General features: G+C 43.1%; 1 protein-coding gene across 1 annotated transcript in view; it reads right to left on the minus strand.

The window, feature by feature from the left end:
* The window catches only part of OSBPL2 (oxysterol binding protein like 2), an 89,189-nt gene extending 65,678 nt beyond the window's left edge, over positions 1-23,511 (minus strand). Inside the window, exons 1-2 of the mRNA XM_070744489.1 lie at positions 23,293-23,511; positions 1,840-1,978 (exon numbers count right to left, since the gene is read on the minus strand). Of these exons, the coding sequence (XP_070600590.1) occupies positions 1,840-1,876 (37 nt within the window). The 5' untranslated portion in view covers positions 1,877-1,978; positions 23,293-23,511. The remainder of the gene's footprint in view (positions 1-1,839; positions 1,979-23,292) is intronic.
* Between the last annotated feature and the right edge of the window lie 260 nt (positions 23,512-23,771).

The raw sequence follows: 23,771 nt of genomic DNA on the forward strand, positions 1-23,771 counted from the left end.
GTACAAGAGATATTATAGTGAGAGACAGAGATAGTTAATTGTATTATAATTGAACCTCATTTACAAAATAGTAATTTTATCTGTATAGAAAACTAGCAATGTGTGAAGCAGCCTGGAAGCGGCGAGATTACAAAATTAACATATGATCAGAATTTAGGGTATTATGTTAAGGTACTTAACAAATGAGTGCCATGAGGTTCAGAGATTTTGCTTTTATCTCCTTTTATGGAAGGATGAATGAATGGATGGATGGGGAGGGGAGGGAAAGAGGATTTCCTAAGCAAAAATAATTGCCTAACAATTTGAAAAATTAGAAGAACAATAATTGGGAGGGATCTTGGAAGTTTTCTAGTTCAACCCCCTGCTCAAGCCAGAGACCCTATAACAGTGATGGCAAACGCTTTCGGCACTTAGTGCCCAAACTGGAACACACGTGCATGTACGTGCACGTGTGTGTGCCGGCACGCCAAAAACCTGAAAACCAGCAGTCCGGTGTGCATGCGCACACTATCCAACTGGTCTTCGGGTTTCTGCAACAGGCATGTGAGGCATGCCAGCAGGTGATCCTTCCACACACCAGAGCACTGGAAACCCAAACACTAGCTGGATGGCATGCGCATGCCTGATTTTTAGCTGGTTTTGGCTGTTTTTGAGGCCATTTTTCTGGCCATTTTCAAGCTATTTTGGGGTAATTTCAGCTGTTTGGGGTGGTTTTCCTGACTAAAAACAGCCCCCAAAAGGCCCGAAAAACAGTCTGAAAACGCCCATTTTGGGGGCCGTTTTCAGGCTGTTTTCCAATGCTCCAGCACCACGAAGATCAGCTGGCAGTGCATGTGTGCACTGAATACCAGAAGAGCCGCTTACAGTGGCACACATGTCCATAGAGAGGTCTCTCTGTGCCACCTCTGGCACGCGTGCCATAAGTTTGCCATCATGGCCCTATAGTGTAGTATAATATGCCCCCTATACTATAGTATAGTATGCCCATGTTTGTCTGAAATGGTATAGGACCTATACCATTTCAGACAAACATGGGCATAACTGAAATTCTATAAGAAATGGAGTGACAGAACCTGGGGGGGCAGAGTTAAAATAGAAAGCTAGAATTCCTCTATAGCCATAAGTCCCCCTTCAATTCCATAGACTTTTATCTGACTCTAAGCAGATAACTATCAGCTTAGTTATAACTATCAGTTATAACTATCAGTTGACAAGATTCTGTTTCGCAAGAAATCAGTTAAATTGGACATTCATGTGTGACCTTGTTTATTTTTGCGCTTGATAAGTTTCCCTTTCCCTGAGAACCTTGTTCATCCAGGGTTCCTTCACTATCAAGAAGGAGGACAACGAGAGGAGCAATAGAGAGGACAGCAGGTTACTACAACCTGCAAGGGCTTTTCTTCTGCTCAGACTACTGCTAAACCAATAGCTGATTCAAGAGCAGGAGGTATGGAGAGGAGACCATAGTAGTTCTGCTCGTCCACTAGGCTCCAAGGCCTTATGTCATGGGTGTCAAACTCATTGAATCACATTGCCGTTAAGTTATGTATCGCAATGATTTTTTTCCTTCTGTGGAGTTAGGGTGGGTGTGGCCTGCACGTGATGTATCTGGTCCATGGGCCGCCAGTTTGACACCTGTGCCTTATGGGATCAGAGAGGCTTGTTTTGTTGAAAGAAAAAAAATGTAAAGGCATAAGGAATAGGGAAGGAGGGAACCCAGCAGGTATTATGGACCGTAAGCCAGCTGCCTTCCCAGTATTATTATGGGTGCGCCCCACAGGATAGAAACACAAGATCCTGGTTGCAGACAAATTTAGACTTTATAATGTGTTAACTTACCTGTGACAGCATCATAAAATTCCTCTTCACTATTCATTCTTTTAGTTGGTTTTTTTAAATCTCCCTTCAGGATCTCATTAATGCATAGTTGTTATTGCCGCGATCACGTTTTCATAAAAGCAAAATAGTTCCAGATGTCCTGTATAGAAAGGAAGAAGGAAAACAAGAATAAATAATGTTCTTTATTTACCTGGGTTATCTCAAAAAGACCCAGCCCCTAATTTGTTTCATGCGGTTACCCAACGCAATTAGTACATATTAAATTTCTAAATTACATTGGGCAACTCCATAAAATAAATTAAGCAATTACAGTGTGCAGACTGCTTCGGTTTGCAACATCCCTTGTCAGGTTTTGCCTAAACCAGTCTTCTCAAGCGAGAGAATTGAATCAGAAAAAAAAATTCAGCACAAAATTGAGGAATGAAAACTTAGCAAATTCTGTTCTATCATCTGAGTCATGGAGATAGATAGATGAGTTTTTAGATTACTTCTCTGGGAATTTAATACAGTAATCCTTGACTTAACAGTAGTTCATTTAGTCACCATTTGAAGTTACAATGGGCTTGAAACAAGTCGACTTATAACCTTTTTTTCACACTTACGACCATTGCAGCATTCCCATGGTTCACATTTATGACAGTTACAGAGTCCCAGAGTCATGTGATCCCCTTCTGACAAGCCAAGTCAATGGGAAAGCCATATTCTCTTAACAACGGTGTTACCAATTTAATTTACTTAACAAACATAACTAGAAAAGTTGTAAAATGGGGCAAATCCCACTTAACAAATTTCTCACTGAGAAACATACATTTTGGGCTCATTTCTGGCCATAAGTCAAGGACATCTGTAAAGTTAAAACATAAAAAAGTGATGTATTGAAAAGTAAAATGCAGCTAGGATATTTTTTAAAAACTAACCTTGAGCCTCATCAGGCTGTAAAAATGGAATTTGTGACCATGATGTTATTTTAGCTGTCAAATCTTACTTTTTGTTAGATTGGAAAAGAAGTGAGATATTTCTAATGATTCCATTTACAGAATACAGTGATACCTCGTCTTACAAACGCCTCGTCATACAAACTTTTCGAGATACAAACCCGGGGTTTAAGATTTTTTTGCCTCATCTTACAAACTATTTTCATCTTACAAACCCACCACCGCTGCTGGGATGCCCCGCCTCCGGACTTCCATTGCCAGCGAAGCGCCCGTTTTTACGCTGCTGGGATTCCCCTGGGGCTCCCCTCCATGGTAAACCCCACCTCTGGACTTCCATGTTTTTGTGATGCTGCAAGGGAATCCCAGCAGCGCAAAAACGGGAGCTTCGCTGGCAATGGAAGTCCGGAGGTGGGGTTTTCCAGCGAAGGGAGCCTCAGTGAAATCGCAGCATCGCAAAAACACAGAGGTCCGGAGGTAGGGTTTCGAGGACATCAGTGTTTTTGCGATGCTGCGATTTCACTGATGCTCCCTTTGCTGGGAAACCCCACCTCCAGACTTACGTTGCCAGCGAAGCGCTCGTTTTTGCGATGCTGGGATTCTCCTGCAGCATCGCAAAAACACAGAAGTCCGGAGGTGGGGTTTCACATGGAGGGGAGCCTCAGGGGAATCCCAGCAGTGCAAAAACGGGTGCTTCGGCTGGCAAAAGGGGTGAATTTTGGGCTTGCACGTATTAATCGCTTTTCCATTGATTCTTATGGGAAACATTGTTTCGTCTTACAAACTTTTCACCTTAAGAACCTCGTCCCGGAACCAATTAAGTTTGTAAGACAAGGTATCACTGTAATAGAGTAAACCAACCACAGAACATGCAGTAAAAGGAACTTCAGTACATCCAGTTGGATTTTGGGCAGGGTGGATTTGATTTAAATCAAAATTGATTTAAATCATGATTTAAATTATGATCTAAATCACTAGTAAAAAGGCTTGGTTAGTTGTAAGTTGAAGATTACTTGCATGTCTTTTCTGGATTTGCTCACAAGTATGATAGCTTCCCAGTGATCTATAAGGTTCCCACTTGATTTTCAGAAAAACTTTGAAAGGCACCAGGCTAGAAAGCAGAAGACCATGAGTTCAATTCCCTTCTTAGTCATGAAAGCGAACTGGGAGATTTTGGCCCAACCCACATCATAGGGTTATCGTTGTGAGGACACTAGAAGGAGGTAGGTGGGTTGTTTGTAAAATAAAAATAAAGACGGGATACAAATCCATATATAAATACATTTCTCCCATGCCCTGGAATAGGGTGGATTGTCAAACTTCTGTCAGTTTTATTGCCTTCTGTATGGTTCTTCTTCTGAGTGATGATCTGTTCCTTTATATTTCTTGCTTTTCAAATAGTCTAAGTCAGTGTTTCCCAACCTTGGCAACTTGAAGATATTTGGACTTCAATTCCCAGAATTCCCCAGCCAGCAAATGCTGGCTGGGGAATTCTGGGAGTTGAAGTCCAAATATCTTCAAGTTGCCAAGGTTGGGAAACACTGGTCTAAGTGGCCCTGACTCATTGGGAAATTGTACAAAATCAATGAAAGCCTCTACAATGGGCTTTTTGCATTTTCATACATGCCAGTTGTTAGTAACAATCCAAAGTTCTAATTGCACAATTGGTTCATTAGAGGAAAATTTCCATTATTTATTTAAAGCCTTTATATAGCTGCCATCTTTTAACAAACTCTGGGAGGCTCCTAATCAAGACAACATCAAAACCCTATTAAAAACACACTCATTAAAAAACAAAACACAGGCACTAAGACAAGCTTCTGATGTACAGTCGTTAAGCTTATCCAAAAGCAACTTGGTGGGAAAACCGGGTCGTCGGAGCTCTATGGAAATCTAGCAGGGTAGATGCCTGCCAAAATTTAAGGGTCTTGCTAGCTCTCATCAGATGGCGATACAGTGATACCTCGTCTTACGAACCCCTCGTCATACGAGCTTTTCGAAATATGAACCTGGGGTTTAAAAATTTTTTGCCTCTTCTTCCGAACTATTTTTACCTTACAAACCCAAGCTGCCACCGCCGCCGCCGCCACTGGGATGCCCAGCCTCCGGACTTCCGTTGCCAGCCAAATCTTCCCCTAGCTGGGAAACCCCACATCTGGACTTCCGTTGCCAGTGAAGTGTCTGTTTTTGTGCTGCTGGAATTCCCCTGAGGCTCCCCTCCATGGGAAACCCCACCTCCAGACCTCCGTGTTTTTGAGATGCTGCAGGGGAATCCCAGCAGAGGAATCCCAGCAGCGCAAAAACGGGAGCTTCGCTGGCAATGGAAGTCCGGAGGTGGGGTTTCGAGGACTTCCATGTTTTTGCGATGCTGTGATTTCGCTGAAGCTCCCCTTGCAGGGGAACCCCACCTCCGGACTTCCATTGCCAGCGAAGCGCCCATTTTTGCACTGCTGGGGAATAATAGAGCTGGCATGCTAGCCATCTCAGTGACAGAAAAATTACTAAACAATATTTCCAGAGATCGGGTGCAGCTAGTGGCAAGTCGAAAGCTGGCCAACCCGTTCATTTGCTGCCTCAACAGTATAAATCCTTCCATTGCCCACTATCCTGTCAGAACTGAGGAAGCTTCTTGGAAAAGAAGCGAAACATCTTCAAAAGAAAAAACAAGTCAGTCCAGTTGCTTCCCCACTTTTGAAAAGACAACCATGACCTGGATGACTAAGAATCTCTGGATACTTTTAGCTATACAGTTTGAGATGAACACCCTTTGAATAGTGTGGGAGTAGGAATGGATTTCCAGAGGAAAAAAATTACAGACTACAGGAACCAGGAACACTCCTCAGGTGACCCTGGGGACACAGATGAACCTTCAAGTGCTTCAACAACTTCCTAAAAAGATACAAAATGGGTGAACAGTGCAGTCAGGCGGTAGGGAAAGCAAGTAGGATGCTTGGCTGCATAGCTAGAGGTATAACAAGCAGGAAGAGGGAGATTATGATCCCGCTATATAGAATGCTGGTGAGACCACATTTGGAATACTGTGTTCAGTTCTGGAGACCTCACCTACAAAAAGATATTGACAAAATTGAACGGGTCCAAAGATGGGCTACAAGAATGGTGGAAGGTCTTAAGCATAAAACGTATCAGGAAAGACTTAATGAACTCAATCTGTATAGTCTGGAGGACAGAAGGAAAAGGGGGGACATGATCGAAACATTTAAATATATTAAAAGGTTAAATAAGGTCCAGGAGGGAAGTGTTTTTAATAGGAAAGTGAACACGAACAAGGGGACGCAATCTGAAGTTAGTTGGGGGAAAGATCAAAAGCAACATGAGAAAATATTATTTTACTGAAAGAGTAGTAGATCCTTGGAACAAACTTCCAGCAGACGTGGTAGATAAATCCACAGTAACTGAATTTAAACATGCCTGGGATAAACATATATCCATCCTAAGATAAAATACAGAAAATAGTATAAGGGCAGACTAGATGGACCATGAGGTCTTTTTCTGCCGTCAGACTTTTATGTTTCTATGTTTCTATGCAAATGACCAGCTGTCTGCAAGAAATATAAATCCTTCCATTCCCGGCTGTCCTGTCAGAACTGAAGAAGCTTCTAGGATGAGAAGCGAAAGGTCTTCAAAAGAAAAAACAAGAAAGACAGCTGCCTCCAGGAAAAACATCTTTGGATAATATCAACTGCAACTTTTAACCATCTTCTTTTAATTTCCTTACAATCTTACAATCTGCCCACCTCTATCCTTAACTAACCCTGTGCCCGATGCGATCTTTTCAAAATAGGACAATGGTTCTCCTACCCACAAGCACACCCATATGTTTTTAAAGAAGGTCATGGTTAAAGGTTCCATGGAGACTAAATCCTTTCCCAACAATAGATTGTTAGGCAATCAGAGGCCTCGCCCAAAAGATAACTGGCTAGGGTACACAAGTACAGCCAAAAAAGGGATTGACAAAGATTCAGAGCGTGTGCCAGAAGGAAAGGCCAGAAGAATATTTGTTTTAGGGCAGGAGGAATATTTAGCCCATCATAGAGAAGAAGGAATCGACTTATAATCTAAAGCAGTGTTTCCCAACCTTGGCAACTATAAGATATCTGGACTTCAACTCCCAGAATTCCCCAGCCAGCATTCGCTGGCTGGGGAATTCTGAGAGTTGAAGTCCAAATATCTTCAAATTTATTATTTATTTTATTTTATTTTATTTATTTTATTTTATTTTATTTGTATGCCGCCCCTTTCCGTAGACTCGTGGCGGCTCACAGCAATAATAAACAATATATAACAAATCTAATAATTTTTTTTTTAAAAAAAACACTAAAAACCCCATTATTAAAAGCAAACATATATACAAGCATACCATACATAACTGTATAGGCCCGGGGGAGATGTTTCAGTTCCCCCATGCCTGACGGCAAAGGTGGGTTTTAAGAAGTTTACGAAAGGCGAGGAGGGTGGGGGCAGTTCTAATCTCTGGGGGGAGCTGGTTCCAGAGGGTCGGGGCTGCCACAGAGAAGGCTCTTCCCCTGGGTCCCGCCAAACGGCATTGTTTAGTTGACGGGACCCGGAGAAGGCCAACTCTGTGGGACCTAATCGGTCGCTGGGATTCGTGCAGCAGAAGGCGTTCCCGGAGATATTCTGGCCCGATGCCATGAAGGGCTTTATAGGTCCTAACCAATACTTTGAATTGTGACCGGAAACTGATCGTCAACCAATACAGACTGCGGAGTGTTGGTGTAACATGGGCATACCTAGGGAAGCCCATGACTGCTCTCGCAGCTGCATTCTGCACGATCTGAAGTTTCCGAACACTTTTCAAAGGTAGCCCCATATAGAGAGCGTTACAGTAGTTGAACCTCGAGGTGATGATGGCATGAGTGACTGTGAGCAGTGAGTCCCAGTCCAGATAGGGCCGCAACTGGTACACCAGGCGAACCTGGGCAAACGTCCCCCTCGCCACAGCTGAAAGATGGTTCTCCAATGTGAGCTGTGGATCGAGGAGGACGCCCAAGTTGCGGACCCTCTCTGAGGCGGTTATGGACGGACAGATGGAATTGTCCCTGGGAGGCAAAACCCACAGCCACTCCGTCTTATCCGGGTTGAGTTTGAGTCTGTTGACACCCATCCGGACCCCAACAGTCTCCAGGCACCGGCACATCACTTTCACTGCTTTGTTGACTGGACATGGGGTGGAGATGTACAGCTGGGTATCATCAGCATACTGATGATACCTCACCCCATGTCCCTGGATGATCTCACCCAGCGGTTTCATGTAGATATTAAATAGCAGGGGGGAGAGGACCGATCCCTGAGGCACCCCACAAGGGAGTAATCTTGGGGTCGACCTCTGACCCCCCACTAACACCGACTGCGACCGACCGGAGAGGTAGGAGGAGAACCACTGAAGAACAGTGCCTCCCACTCCCAACCCCTCCAGCCGGCGCAGAAGGATACCATGATCGAGTTGCCACGGTTGGGAAACACTGCTCTAAAGCACCAGAAGTAATGCCTCCAAACTTGTTAAAATGAGAGTTACAAATCTACAAATAAAGATAATTTTTCTGACAGGGAGAATTCTCTGCAGGGGAGCACGATGAATCAGTGGAATAGCTTCTCTCCCTGAGTTGTGGGTGCACCATCACTAGAGGTTTTTAAAAAAAAAAATAGATAGGACGACCATTTGACAGATTGTTGAGTAAGGATTGTATAAGGCCATGATGGCAAACCTATGGCACATGTGCCACAGGTGGCACATAGAGCCATATCTGAGGGCACACGAGGCGTTGCCCTATGTCAGCTTTTTATATATATAGTTGTATACAGGAGTTGAGCTTGTAGCCTAATGGCGAAGACCTCGGCCTTACAAAGCATAGGCCCCAGGTTCAAATCCCAGTAAAAAGGGTATGGCTACCTGATGAAGGTTAACAAGCCCGAAATAGATTTAAAGATTTATAGTAGTCTCACTTCCTTTTCATTATCAGCATTATTAGATTTGTATGCCGCCCCTCTCCGGCATAATTCTTGCGGAATAATTGATTTTATAATATAAAACACACACACAACATACAACAGGTGCTCAGTGATTAGTGCCTGCCACCAGATAGCATTCGTACCCCTCCACCAAAATGGGGGCATATTTTATATATACCATTTTAACTCAAGATTAACGCAATATCTCTATTTACATATTATAAAGTGATTCCAATTTATTCCTTGTAGCTTGGTCTTGAATTCTACTGACCATATATCCTCTTTCCTTGTGCCATCGTCCCATCAGTTCCCGCAGATCAGTTTCATTGGCCGAGTTCATCCTCTTATCCATAATCTCAAATTGAATATGATCCACCATGTACCGATACCAGTTTGGTATCGCATGTGCGTGCTGACCAGCTGATTTTTGGCCTACTGGAGAGCTGGGGGAGGCCATTTTTGCCCTCCTCAGGCTTCAGGAGGCTTTCCTGAAGCCTGGAGAAGTTGAAAAACGGCTCACCGGAAGTTCGTTTCCAAACTTCTGGTAGGCCCGTTGGTCCGTTTTTCTCCATCCACAGAGTCTGGAGGCTTCAGTGAGATCTGTGCACATGCGTTGGGGGGGGGGGGCAGTGGGGGGGACTTATGTGCACATGCATGGGGGAGAGCATTGCATTATGGATGTGAGCATGCGCATGCATGCTATTGCACACAGATGGGCCCTTTTGGCACCCAAACAAAAAAAGGTTTGCCATCACTGGTATAAGGACTCCTGCCTAACTAATAATAATAATAATAATAATAATAATAATAATTATTATTATTATTATTATTATTATTATTATTATTTATTAGATTTGTATGCCGCCCCTCTCCGAAGACTCGGGGCAGCTCACAACAATAATAAAAAACAATATTATAGCTAAACAAATCTAATATTAAAAAAGAAGCATATAAAACCCTATCATATTTAAAAACCAAACAACACATACATACCAAACATAAAATATAAAGAGCCTGGGGGAAAGATGTCTCAACTCCCCCATGCCTGTCGGTATAGATATGTCTTGAGTAGTTTACGAAAGACAAGGAGGGTGGGGGAAGTTCTAATCTCCAGGGGGAGTTGATTCCAGAGGGCCAGGGCCGCCACAGAGAAGGCTCTTCCCCTGGGGCCCGCCAAACGACATTGTTTAGTCGACAGGACCCGGAGAAGGCCAACTCTGTTGGACCTTATCAGTCGCTGGGATTCGTGTGGTAGCAGGCGGTTCCGGAGGTACTCTGGTCCAATGCCATGTAGGGCATGAGGTTGGACTAGAAGGCCTCCGAGGTCCCTTCCAGCCTTATGATTCTATATGCATTTTGTCAGCCCCCTGAAGCCAAGTCAGGAAAGATTATGAGGACTATTAGAATTCAACCTCCTTGCTGTAGGGAAGTGGACTGCAGATGGGGGTGGGCAAAGCTTTTGAGCTTTGTGTGTCAAAGAAATTCAGAAAATGCCTCATTTGACTCTGCTGGGGGGTGTCTGTCTCACACATACAAACTCCCAGAGAACAGTACAAGCCATTCAATTTATTGTTAAATAAATAAAAGCTTGCATAATTGTAAATATTTGTCAATTCATCTTTTCCTGTCAAGAAAAAAAAAAGTTTATCTGAGTCAGCTCTCAAATAAGGCGTGGAAACTTTGGGGAAAGGCTCTTGCACAGCCTTGCAGCCTCCAAAAGAAGGAAAAGCTTGCCCCATTCTCACATGCTTTTCAGAGGCTCCAGAGCAGGGGTGTCAAACGGCCCATAGGGCTGCTCTAGAAACAGCGATGGATCAGCTCCATGGTGCCTCTGCCAGAGAAAATGGAGGGTTGCAAGAGGCCATCGAGCCAAAAAATGGGACCGGGTGCATTGGCGGGGGGATGGCTATATTTGGTGGATAAGATGCAACAACATTTCCACCCTCTATGTCAGTGTTTCCCAACCTTGACAACTTGAAGAGGTCTGGACTTTAACTCCCAGAATTCCCCAGCCAGCATTCGCTGGCTGGGGAATTCTGGGAGTTAAAGTCCAGATCTCTTCAAGTTGCCAAGGTTGGGAAACACTGCTCTATGTGTCTTATACTCAAAACAATATGGTAGGTCATATTCACTTTTCAAAAATGTCAGTACAGTAATACCTCATGATACGAACTTAATTGGTGCAAGGAGGAGGTTCGTATGATGAAAGGTTCGTAAGACGAAACATTGTTTCCCATAGGAAACAATGTAAAGTTAATTAATCCGTGCAACCAAAAAACCCCCGCAAAAAAACAGCTTTCGGCGACTGCTGGGAAGCGGCGCGGCTGTTTTAAAAGGTGACAGCCGGGCTGGGGGGCTTCCCAGCAACCTCCCGAACTGAACCCGGGGTTCAGAAAAATTTTGCCTCTTCTTACGAACTTTGTTCGAGTTACGAACCGGCGTTCGGGAGGCTTCTGGGAAGCCCCGCCACCCGGCTGTCACCTTTTAAAACAGCCGCGCGGCTTCCCAGCAGTCTCCGAACGCCGGTTCGTAACTCGAAAAAAGTTCGTAAGAAGAGGCAAAATTTTTCTGAACCCCGGGTTCGTATCACGAGTTGTTCGTAAGACGAGGGGTTCGTATCTTGAGGTACCACTGTATACTGATTTTTATTTGAAACAAATGGATTATTATTATTATTATTATTATTATTATTATTATTATTATTATTATTATTATTATTAGATTTGTATGCTGCCCCTCTCTGTAGACTCGGGGTGGCTCACAGCAATAGTAAAATCAATGTACAATAACAAATCTAATATTTAAAATATCTAAAAACCCCTTATTTTTAGATTCTGCAAAGCGCGACACCAGAAAACCTAAGCACATGCATTTTTGTTGAAGTCAACTACCACCTCGGGTTATCTCCTATATTAGTGATGGCGAACCAATGAAGTGGGTGCCACAGGTGGCACGCAGAGCCATATCTGCTGGCACGTGAGCCATTGCCCTAGCTCAGCTCCAACGTGCATGTGTGTGCTGGCCAGCTCATTTTTGGCTCACACAGAGGCTATGGGACGGTGTTTTTGGCTTCTAGAGAGCCTCCAGGGTGTTTTTACCCTCTCCCGGCTGCAGGGAAGCCTTCGGAACCTGGGGAGGGTGAAACACAAGCCTACTGGGCCCATCAGAAGTTGGGAAACAGTCCGTTTCCAGCCTCCAGAGGGCCTCCTGGGGCTCGAGGAAGCTGTTTTCACTCTCCCCAGCCATTGAATTATGTGTGTGGGCACTCACGTAGGTAGGATAGCGCACATGGACGCTCTTTCGGCACCCAAGAAAAAAAAGGTTTGCCATCACTGTCCAAAAGTTCAGCTCTACAGAACATTATTTAAATTCTTTCATCCTGACTTGGTTTATTGCAATTTGTGAAAGCAGGCAAATGTTGCTGTGAATATCGGGTTTATGCATACAGTGTTCCCTCAATTTTCGTGGGTTCAAACTTCGCGAATAGCCTATACCACGGTTTTTCAAAAAATATTAATTAAAAAAATACTTCGCGGGTTTTTTTCTATTCCATGGTTTTTCCTGCCCAATGACATCATACGTCATTGCCAAACTAATAATTTTTGCAAATAAATAACAAAAAAATAATTATTGTTAATAAATAATTATTTTTATAAATATCAGGATCACTCAGTGTCTTATTCAACGGTGAGTACCAGTAATAATGATGAGTAAATGGTTGTTAAGGGAATGGGAAATGGTAATTTAGGGGTTTAAAGTATTAAGGGAAGGCTTGTGATACTGTCCATAGCCAAAATGGTGTATTTACTTCCGCATCTCTACTTCGCGGAAATTTGACTTTCGCGGGCGGTCTCGGAACACATCCCCCGTGAAAATCGAGGGAACACTGTACATCACTCTTCCTTTTAAGACCTTAATGAGAAACCAAGAAGTCTGCATTGAGTTTAACTATTACGTACGTGTAACATAAGATTAGTTGCAATTTCAAAACATTCGTTTTACTGAATTTAGCTTAAGCACAGTTCCAAAATCTTAGCGAGTTATGCAATGGTTAACAAAAAAAGGAGAAACTCTGAAACAATTCTTCCTGACCATTCAGAATGCTTAGTCTAGTGTGCAAATAATGCCATTGACTTTGCCTGCACATGTAAAACTAAAATTCAGTGTCAGCCAAATGATCCCCAAGCCGACACAAGCCACCAAAATCTTTTGCTCCACTTTTAACGAAGGTATATCACGGGTTTAATTACAGCTTATTGGCATCAGTGATTTTTATGACTTGGAAAACGTGTTTCTGTAAACCATAGCTAGCCAACTACAATTTGCATTTTGGATATAAATCTCAACAGCGATAAATGAATAAGACTAAAAGAACTAGAGGTGACTTGATCCAAAGACTGAATGAGATTTATTCATTCAACATTAAATCTGTTTCACTGAAGCAGTATGTCAGGCCTCTGACAAGGAATCATTCATTATATTTAATACTTTAGACAAGGCTTCTTGATTGATTTCTATGTTAAAAATAAAAATGCAAAAACGTCTTTCATGTGGCAAAATGGTAAGAAAATGTTTTTAACTGATCTGAAGATACTGTTTCGCTGGTTAGTTGTTCTTTTTTAACCACTTCTGCATCTGAAAGCGACCGAGATTAAAGTAGTGCTAGGGCGTGTCAAATTTTTCAACTTTCAATTGCCAAACATTAGGGGTGCTCAAAAGTTGTGACATGCCTTGAGGATTGTAAAGATATTTTGGTTACTTTAATATAATTGGGATGCGATTGGTAAGTAGCTATATAAATATTGTAACTTTTTAACATTGTGTTTGTTTGCACCCAATTGCTAATTGTCATGCAGTTCACATCAAATACATTTTCCTATCAACTTGTTCTCACTTCATGCATTTCAGTACAGGTATTCTAAAAACAGAAAAGCTTGTTGGATCAGTTAAAAGACCATCTAATCCATGTTTTGGTTATTGTGCAGTTCCTAGTTAGTTGTGCCTCCAACGATTTAGTGAATGTCTTCACGAGGGTAATATTTCCTTATACAGTAATTAAGAGCACCTAATGTTTATAAACATTTGGTTCTAACTCAGCCCAATTTTCTATCAATACACCTGATTTCTAAATCACCATCCATCATCAAAGTGGATTAAACTGAACAAAGGTCAGATGACTTCAGAAGAATCAGTTAATTACAATATGCTCCTTCCTCACTGGTAAATTGCAGAGTAATAGAAGTAATTATTCTTACTTATACACTTTTGCTACTAATTGCAAAAGTTTAGCTTTCCTGTTGGAAAACATTTACAAAGCAAAAAGCAAATATTATTTCTGTACAAGATCATACAGGCAAGAGCAAGTAGAAACAAAATATGAATATTTTGATTTTAAATTTGAAAGGCTGTGCATTTAAAATTAATAGAGTAATATACTGTAATGCATTCATTTTGAAACAAACATCAATGGATTCAGATGTTACCTAAATTTACAAAGGTTTCCTGTATTGCATCCTAAATTGTGTTGCCAAATACAATATCCACATTCAGCAAAATATTTCAGTAAACCACCCTTCTCAACAATGCACTTTTATTTTAACTGTTATCCAACAAGTGAAAATCAAAGTCAGATCTTCAGTTCCCGGAACTTGCATGCTAAACCAAGAATAAAACTGGCGATCCTGATTCACATTTAAGATGTGCTTAATGCAACTATTTATCTACTATACTGAAATAATTTTTTTTTACACTTACATTTGACCAAGACTAAATTTTGCAGAAGCTATGGAGCTATGCTCTCTCTCTTGCTTTCTCTCTCTCTCTCTTTCTCCCCTTCTCTTTCTCTCCCTCTATCTCTCCCCCTTTCTTTCTCTCTCTCTCTTTCTCCCCCCCCTCCTCTCTCTCTCCCATTTTGTCCCATTTTAGGACCTTTCTTGCCAGTTATTTATTTATTTATTATTCACTGCAGTTATTTAGTTGGTAACAGTTATTAAGTGAACCTGGCTTCCCCATTGTCCCTCACTTTAGAATAGAGTAGAATAACAGAGCTGGGAGGACCTCTGAGGTCTTCTAGTCCCCAGCTTAGATAGAAAACCCTACACCACTTAAGAAAAACGGTTATCCAATATCTTAAAAACTTCCAGTGTTGGAGCATTCACAACTTCTGGAGTCAGGTTGTTCCACTGATTAATTGTTCTAACTCTTAGGAAATTTCCTCTTAGTTCTAATTTGCTCCTCTCCTTGTTTAGTTTCCATCCATTGCTTTTTTTTTCCAATTTGTTTTTTTATTTTGTTTTACATATATCCATACAAATCTCAATGCACATACCTTACAGACATACACAAACAGTACCTTGATCCATATTCTCCATTTCTATATTCATCTCATTTTCTCACCACCACCCCCTCATACACTCTCCCTCTCTCCCATCTGTCTCTCCTTGATTAGTTTCCACCCGTTGCTTCTTGTTCTAGAAAAGTCTGACTCCCTCTTCTTTGTGGCAACTCCTGAGATGTTGGAACATTGCTATCATGTCTCCCAATCCTTCTTTTCATTAAACTAGATATACCCAGTTCCTTCAACCATTCTTTATATGTTTTAGCCTCCAGTCCCCTAATCATCTTTGTTGCTCTTCTCTGCACTCTTTCTAGAGCAGACCTGGGCAAGATGCGGCCCGAGGGCCGGATGCGGCCTGCCCGCGGAGGTCGGTCCAACTTTTCTAGATAAGAACCGGGTATTCAAGATATAATATATAATATATATATTATATAATATAATATATATAATATAATTTATAATTATAATATAATTAACTCAGTTCTACCCAATAATATACAGTATTGGGTAGAGCTGAGTTAATTATATTTCACCGGCCCTCTAAAACCATCCCAATTTCTCATGCGGCCCTATGGCAAAATTAATTGCCCACCCCTGTTCTAGAGTCTCAACATCCTTTTTTTTGCATCATAGTGACCAAAACTGAATGCAGTATTCCAAGTGTGGCCTTACCAAGGCATTATATAGCAGTATTGACACTACATGTGATCTTGATTCTATCCCTCTGTTAATGCAGCCTAGAACTGTGTTGGCTTTTTGGCAGTTGCTGCACACTGCTGGCTCATATTTAAATGGTTGTCCACTAGGACTCCAAAATCCCTCTCACAGTTACAACTTTTGAAGAAGGTACCACATATACTGTACCTGGGAATTTTATTTTTTGCTTGTCAGATTTTTTTTTTTTGCTTGTCAGAAGATTGCAAAAGGGGATCACAGTGGCAATGACCCCAGGACATTGTAACTGTCATAAATATGACTCAGTTGCCAAGTGTCAGAATTCTGATCACATGATTGTGGGGTTGTGTGAAAAATAGTCATGTCACTTTTTTTCAGTGCCATTGTATGTAACTTCTCTGTGTCTACTGTAGAATGACAGGGCCAACCATCATGCACTGTTCCCTAAACAAAGCATGAAAGAATCTGAAAGTCAGCAGAAAAGAGAAAATCTAAGCAAAAAAGTTCCTCCTATCAGCTCATAAGCTTATTATGTAGTATTATAAAGGGAGCAAATTTAGTAGAGTTTCTTGCCAATTCAAGGTCCAGGGAGATACGGTGGAGGTTAGCCATAAATCAATCAGGGAAAGAGTCACAATAAAGGTAGCCCTTGACTTACAACAATTCGTTTAGTGACTGTTCAGTTACAATGGAACGGGAAATAGCAATAGTATTTAGACTTATATACTGCTTCACAGTGCTTTACAGCCCTCTCTAAACAGTTTACAGTCAGCAAATTGTCCCCAACAATCTGGCTCCTCATTTTACCCACTTCGGAAGGATGGATCAATGCCGCTTGGCGGGACCCAGGGGAAGAGCCTTCTCTGTGGTGGCCCCGGCCCTTTGGAAACAACTCCCCCTAGAGATTAGAACTGCCCCCACCCTCCTTGCCTTTCATAAACCCACCTCTGCCGTCAGGCATGGGGGAATTGAGATACTCTTTCCCCCTAGGCCCTTACAATTTTATGCATGGTATGTCTGTATGTAGGTTTGGTTTTTATAATACTGGGTTTTTAATTGTTTTTAGTATTGGATTATTATTGTATGCTGTCTTGTTATTGCTGCTAGCCGCCCCGAATCTCCGGAGAGGGGCGGCATACAAATCCAATAAATAATAATAATAATAATAATAATAATAATAATAATAATAATAATAATAATAATAATAGAAGGATGGGTCAACCTTGAGCCTGGTGAGATTTGAACTGGTGAACTACAGCCAGCAGTCAGCAAGAGCAGCTTGCAGTGCTGCACTCTACTGACTGCGCCACCACGGCTCATGGTGACATAAAAAGTAAAAAGTGACATAATAGTTTTTCACACTTATAATCATTGCAGCCTCCTCATGGTCACATGATTTGCATTTCGATGCTTGGCATGTTCGTATTTATGGTGGTCGCGGTGCTCCAGGGTCATGTGATCATACTTTGCGATCTTCTGACAAGCAAAGTCAATGGGGAAGGAAGCCAGGCTCACTTCACAGCCCATGTTACGAATTTAGCAACTGCAGCGATTCACTTGACCAAAGTGGCAAGAAAAATGACAGGGAGCCTCCCTCCATGCTATTCACATTAGGTTACCATTTCCAGATCACAAGAAAAAAAAATCTCGAACTTATAGATCTTTCCATATTATTTTTTTTTAAGTTGCAAATCCAAATATAGTCAGACTTATGATAATTCGTTTAGTGACTGTTCAAAGTTACAACAGCGCTTAAAAAAATGACCTATGACCAGCTTTCACACTCACAGCCGTTGCAGAATCCCCATGGTTACATGATCAAAGTTTGCATGCTTGGCAACTGGCAGGTACTTACAAGAGTTTTGTAACCTTCCTAGCTGCCTTCCAACATGCAAAGTCAATTGGGGGGGGGGGGATGACCCAAATTTGCTTAACGACCGCATGATTCACTTAACAACTGCAGAAATTCTGGGTTACAAAACATTATAAAAGGGGGCAGAACTTACCTGCCCTTGTCTTTAGAATAGACTTTTTATTGGCCAAGTGTGATTGGACACACAAGGAATTTGTCTTTGGTGCATATGCCCTCAGTGCTTACAAGTCTGTTTGACTACCTCTATAAATGTTTTCACAGTAGCTTGGTGCAATGTTTTCAAATCCTCAATTATTCAGAGCCATCGGAGGAGGGAAAACATTTTTCCAATCAAAGTAGTCTGATGCCTGGTTACAATTGACCACTATGAGGAAATGGCATAAGATCTCACTAGGAAGGTAGCTAATTTGCAGTATCCATGCTGTTAGATGAGACATTCCAAAAGAAAGAATAGCAAATCTTGCCTTATGAAAGAAATTAGGGAATATCCTTGACTTACAACAGTTTACTTAGTGGCCGATGGCCATGTGATTTACATTCAGATGCTTGACAACTGAGATCACATTTATGATCTGTTGCAGTATCTCAGGGTTATGTGGTCCCGTTTTGCGACCTTTTCACAAGCAACATCAATGGGGAAGCCAGGGTCATTTGACTGGGTTACTAAGTTAATAAGTGCAGTGATTCACTTAACAACTATAACAAGGGAAGTTGTTAAGCTGGGGTGAAACTCATTTAACAAGTTTCGTACTTACCAACAGAAAGGACTCAGTAGAGGTTGCATCCTTGTTTATTATCCAGGAAAAGACTTCTCCCCACCCCAAAATGAAAAATGCTGTAGTAGAGGTAGTCCTTGACCTATAATTATTTGTTTAGTGTCCATCCAAAGTTACAACGGCAATGAAAAAAATAACTTAGCATGGCGTTTCATACTTTACAAGCATTGCAGCATCTCTATGGCAGATGGTTCCTGTTTATGATGGTTGCAGTGTCCCAGGTCATGTGATCCTCTTCTGTAACCTTCTGACAAGCAAAATCAATGTGGGAGCCAGATGTTAAATGAATTGGACTTAACTTACCGTTTTTTTCAGAGTATAAGATGCACCTTCCCCCCCTAAAAAAGGCTGAAAATTTGGGTGAGTCTTATACTCCAAATGTAGCTTTTTCAAAGCTTTCTTTTTTCAGCCCTAATGAGGCGCTAACAATCTTCCGGGCTTGCAGGCTTTTTCACTGCTACTCTCTCCAAAGTATGTTTTTTTTAATCTTAAGTCTTTCAAGGCTTTTTTTCATTGCTACTCGCTCCAAATAATTTTTTAAGCCCCTAAACAGGGGGTAAAATAATGTCCCAGCGACCAGTTAGGTCCCAGTTAGGTCCCGGTTCCTGTCAACTAAATGTCGTTTGCCGGGGCCCAGGGGAAGAGCCTTCTCTGTGGCGGCCCCGGTCCTCTGGAACCAACTCCCCCCAGAGATTAGAATAGCCCCCACCCTCCTTGCCTTTCGTAAGCTCCTCAAAACCCACTTTTGCTGTCAGGCATGGGGGAACTAAGATATTCTTTCCCCCTAGGCTTCTACAATTTATGCATGGTATGTTTGTAGGTATGATTGGTTTTATAACAAGGGTTTTTAGCTGTTTTAGTATTGGGTTTTTACATTCTGTTTTTATCACTGTTGTTAGCAGCCCCGAGTCCATGGAGAGGGGCGGCATACAAATCCAATCAATCAATCAATCAATCAATCAATCAATAAATAAATGTCCTGAAGCTGACCAGACTAAGGATGCTAGCCAAATGATACATGGTAGGCAGATTTGTTCCCTATTTTCCTCCCCCAAAACTAAGGTGCACCTTCTACTCTGAAAAATACAGTAACTACAGTGATTCAGCTAACAAGTGTGGCAAGAAAAGTCCCAAAACTCACTTCAGTGAGTTTTGACCATTTTTTACACTTATGACTGTTTCAACATCCCCATAGCCACGTGATTTACATTTGGATGTCTCAGTAAGAAACAGAAATGTTTGGCTCAATTGTGATCATAAGTCAAAAACTACTTATACACGTTTCGAAAAACTAGGCTACAGGGTGAACCCACCTTAAAATGTGACTCATTCCTTCACCAAATATAAGAGCTCAGTTGCGTCAGGACAGTAGCTTATCAAGCCTTGCATTTTATGTCACATTGTGGCCTACTCAATACATTAACAATAAAAAAGAGTCTTTTTCAAGTGCTGTTCCTCAACAGTATTTAATCAACTCAAACTATCTTTGGAAGAGAGAGACAAGGCTATAATTACCAATGACCCTGGTTCCTTTCAGGGTTTCTAACCTGACAGCCCTCAGCACATCTGAAAGCAAATTCTCCAAGCAAGTCAAATTCAATGTCAACCAAAATAATGACAAACATGGGAACCTCATTTACAAGGAACGGCTGCCATTTTCCTCAACCCAGAATGAACTGTTCCATTTTTAAGATCGCTTCATGCCAGTATGACGTCGTCTTCCTTGAACTGGGAAGGGTGTGTGACCTTAGGCTAAACTAAAAGAACACAGCCTGTGAATCTAAGCACCCAGCGCTGAAGTGCCAGAAGAGGAAGGGGACAATTACAACCTATTGTAACATTACCAAGGATGAATGGCTGCACAATTACGAAAAACTGTTCCACTTTAGAAACAGAAAATAAGATGAAGCAGCATTTAAACCAAACCCAAGTCATCTATTTTGAAAGATCACCAGTTGGCGTCCTTCATCTAGGCTTTAAAACAAAAAAACCAAGAGTTAAATATGAGTAAAAATTGAAAACAACTTCTATTCCTCTAATACAGTGGTTCTCAACCTGGGGCTCGGGACCCCTTTGGGGGTCGAATGACCATTTCACAGGGGTCGCCTAAGGCCATAGGAAAAGAAAAATCCCCATGTTGTTAGGAACTAAAGCTTCTATTCTGGCGCCTTGGAACATATTTTTACAATCCGACCAATCAGGCGTTTACTCTGGGGGTGTCCCATTGACCTTCCTGTCAATCAGCTTAAAGTTCTGTTGAGAGAATGATGCTAGACTTATGGTTGGGGGTCACCACAACATGAGAACTATATTAAAATGTCACAGCATTAGAAAGGTTGAGAACCACTGCTCTAATACAAAAGAAGAACCACTGCTCTAATACAAAAGAAGAGCAGACAAGGCCGAAAGGTACAGGCAGTGAATCACTGCGGATTGATAAGTTAGTAAACCGGCTGTTAAGTGAATATGGCTTCCCCATTACACTTTGCTCGTCAGAAGGTCTCCAAAAAGGGATTGTGCGACATCGAGGCCCAGCAGCAGTCATAAACGAGTCAGTTGTCAGTCATCTGGTTTTGATCCCACGACTGTGGGGATGTTGTAAAAGGTCGCAACTGTGGAAAAACGGTCCTGAGTCCAATTTTCAGTGCCCACTGGAACTTGAATAGTTGCTAAATGAACTGTTATAAGTCAAGGACTACCTATACCAGTGATACCAAACCTTTTTTGGTTTGGGTGCCAAAAGGGGTGGGAACGGGGGGAGGGGTCATGCGCATGCATGCCCACACCCATAATCCCATGCGCCCCCATGTATGCACATGTGACACCCACACCCACTCCTGGCATGCAATGGCATGCCCGTATTTATTTTATTTATTCATTCATTCAAATTTTTTAATGCCGCCCTTCTCCTTAGACTCAGGGCAGCTTACATGTTAGCAATAGCACTTTTTAACAGAGCCCGTATATTGCCCCCCATAATCTAGGTCCTCCTTTTACCCAACTCAGAAGGATGGAAGGCTGAGTCAACCTTGAGCTGGTGATGAGATTTGAACCGCTGACCTGCAGATCAAGCAGTCAGCTTTAGAGGTCTGCAGTACAGCACTCTACCTGCTGTGCCACCTAGGTTCGTTTTGCTTTCCCTAGGCTTCAGAAAAGAGGAGCCTGGGTAGGGCAAAAAACGGCCTTTCTCACCTCCTCCAGAAGCTGAAAACAGGGTGTTTCCCAACTCCCAGTGGGCCCAGAAGGCCGAAATATCAGCTGGCTGGCGCACACATGCACATCAGACCTGAGCTTGCGTGCCCACCGATATGCGAAAGGTTCTCCATCACAGACCTGTGTCATCCTGCTCCCTCATTACGGTGTAAGGAGCTGAAATCGTCAGGCTGGAAAGCTAAAACAAAATAAATAATCTTAAGATCTAAAGAGGCTGAACCGCAGCCATTCTGACATGAAGCTTGCCAATTTGCAGCCATTGGCATTAGCAATCCCTTGCCAGCCAGGCTGCTCCATCATCTCCTAGAGGAAGCAGGCAAGGAAGCTAAGAGACAGAAATCTAAGGACTCCATAGGCCTCTTCAGCTCAGAGGCGAGTTGGTCCACCTTCAACTTCGGGTCGGAAGCTGCCAAAAAGAAAAGCAACTCAAGAGAGACAAATCCTCAACGTACAACCACAACCGAGCTCCAAAATGTATGTTTTGCAAAGCCAGGCATCTGTTTAAGTGAATTTTGCCCTGGATTTTTACACTTCTTGGCCCAGTTGTTAAGTGAATCTGACTTCCCCATTCAGTTTGCTTCTTATTTGACCCCTATGACAATCATTAAGCGTTGTACCTCGTGATTCTTGACAAATGTATATTGTCTTTTATGTACACTGAGAGCATATGCACCAAAGACACATTCCTTGGGTGTCCAATCACACTTGGCCAATAAAGAATTCTATTCTATTCTGAAGGTCATAAAAGGGGATCGCAGGACACCGCCACCGTCTGTCGCCGAGCATCTGAAATCCAATCAAGTGACCCTGAGGATGGTGCTGCTGCAAAGGTCATGAGGGCGTGAAAAGTGGCCGCAAGTCACTTTTTTGCACTGCAGTTGTTAACTTTGAACAGTCACTAAACGAACTGCGGTCGGGGGAGGGGGCGACATTTGACAGTATTTTAAAGATAGCAATGGGACCAAATGGGGTCTGCAAGGGGCAAAACACTCCTTTTCCCACCTTTAAAATTGACTTGTAGCCGCCTAAAGTCCCTTGGCAGTGGGGTGGCATATAAGTCCAATCAATCAATCAATCAATCAATCAATTAATAAATAATATCTTTAAACCACAAATGAACCGTCGTAAGTCGAGGACTAACTGTACTTTTCCCCAGAAACCTATTTTAGGGAAGGACCCCCGTTTAACTTCCTTGAAAAATCTCTGCAGAGGCCGAGCCGCCCAGCCCGGTATGCTTTTATTTCTCTCTCCACCCCCCCTCCCGCAGGAAAATCCCCAAATGAGCCTGAGGAGGCAGATTCACCATCCTTCCCGTTATGATCTCCGCGGGGTCTCCCGTCCCCATGCCTCGGGGTTTCCCACAAGAGGCGGGGGGGGGGGGGCGGACGGAAACTACCATTTCCCCCATCACCGGGGGGGGGTTCTTCCCCTCAGCCGGGCCTGTTTCGCCTCCCCCCCAAAAAACCCCGGGAGATGGTTCGTTCCCATCCTCCTCAGGCGGTGAGGCCTTCCCTCCTCCGTCTCCCCCCACCCTCCCTCAGTCAGGCCGGAGGGACCGTAGAGCTCCTGCTGCCAAGCGCCCGGGCTCGAGCTGCGCAGCCCCGGAGGGTTGGCGAGGACCGGCCGCTGTTTTCTAAGCCCCGCCGGCTGTGGGGTTACCTGTCGCCCGGCGCGTCCCCGTCCTGCGGTGCGGGCGTGCGCACGCGCACACGCCTCTCCGGCCTGGAGCCCCCGGCGACACTCCCCGAGGTGGAAATGCGACCCCCTCCTCTCTCGACGTTTCCCCCTCCCCGTCCGCGCCTTGACAGACGCGCCAAGCCGTCCAATCGTCAGCTAGGGAGCGTCGTGACGTTTGAACGGCCCCTCCTCCTACTCCCCTCCGCTTTCCACCCCCCCGGCCGTGCCGCCTCGCTCTCCTCCCGCGAGCGGGCCAATGGATGGCGAGGGAAAGGGAAAGGGCGGAGATTATGGTAATCGAGAAGCCTGAGGCGCCTGAGTTCCTCTCGAGCTTTCGCGCATTGTCTGGCGGACTCGACCTCAGGGCACTTCGGTTCGGCCAATGGCGTTCTTCTGAAGGGGCGAGGCTATGCAAATGAGATGGGGGGAAAGTAATCCCGTTTCCGTCATAAACGGAATGC

This window comes from Erythrolamprus reginae, chromosome 3, assembly GCF_031021105.1.
Source record: "Erythrolamprus reginae isolate rEryReg1 chromosome 3, rEryReg1.hap1, whole genome shotgun sequence".
NCBI lineage: Eukaryota > Metazoa > Chordata > Lepidosauria > Squamata > Dipsadidae > Erythrolamprus > Erythrolamprus reginae.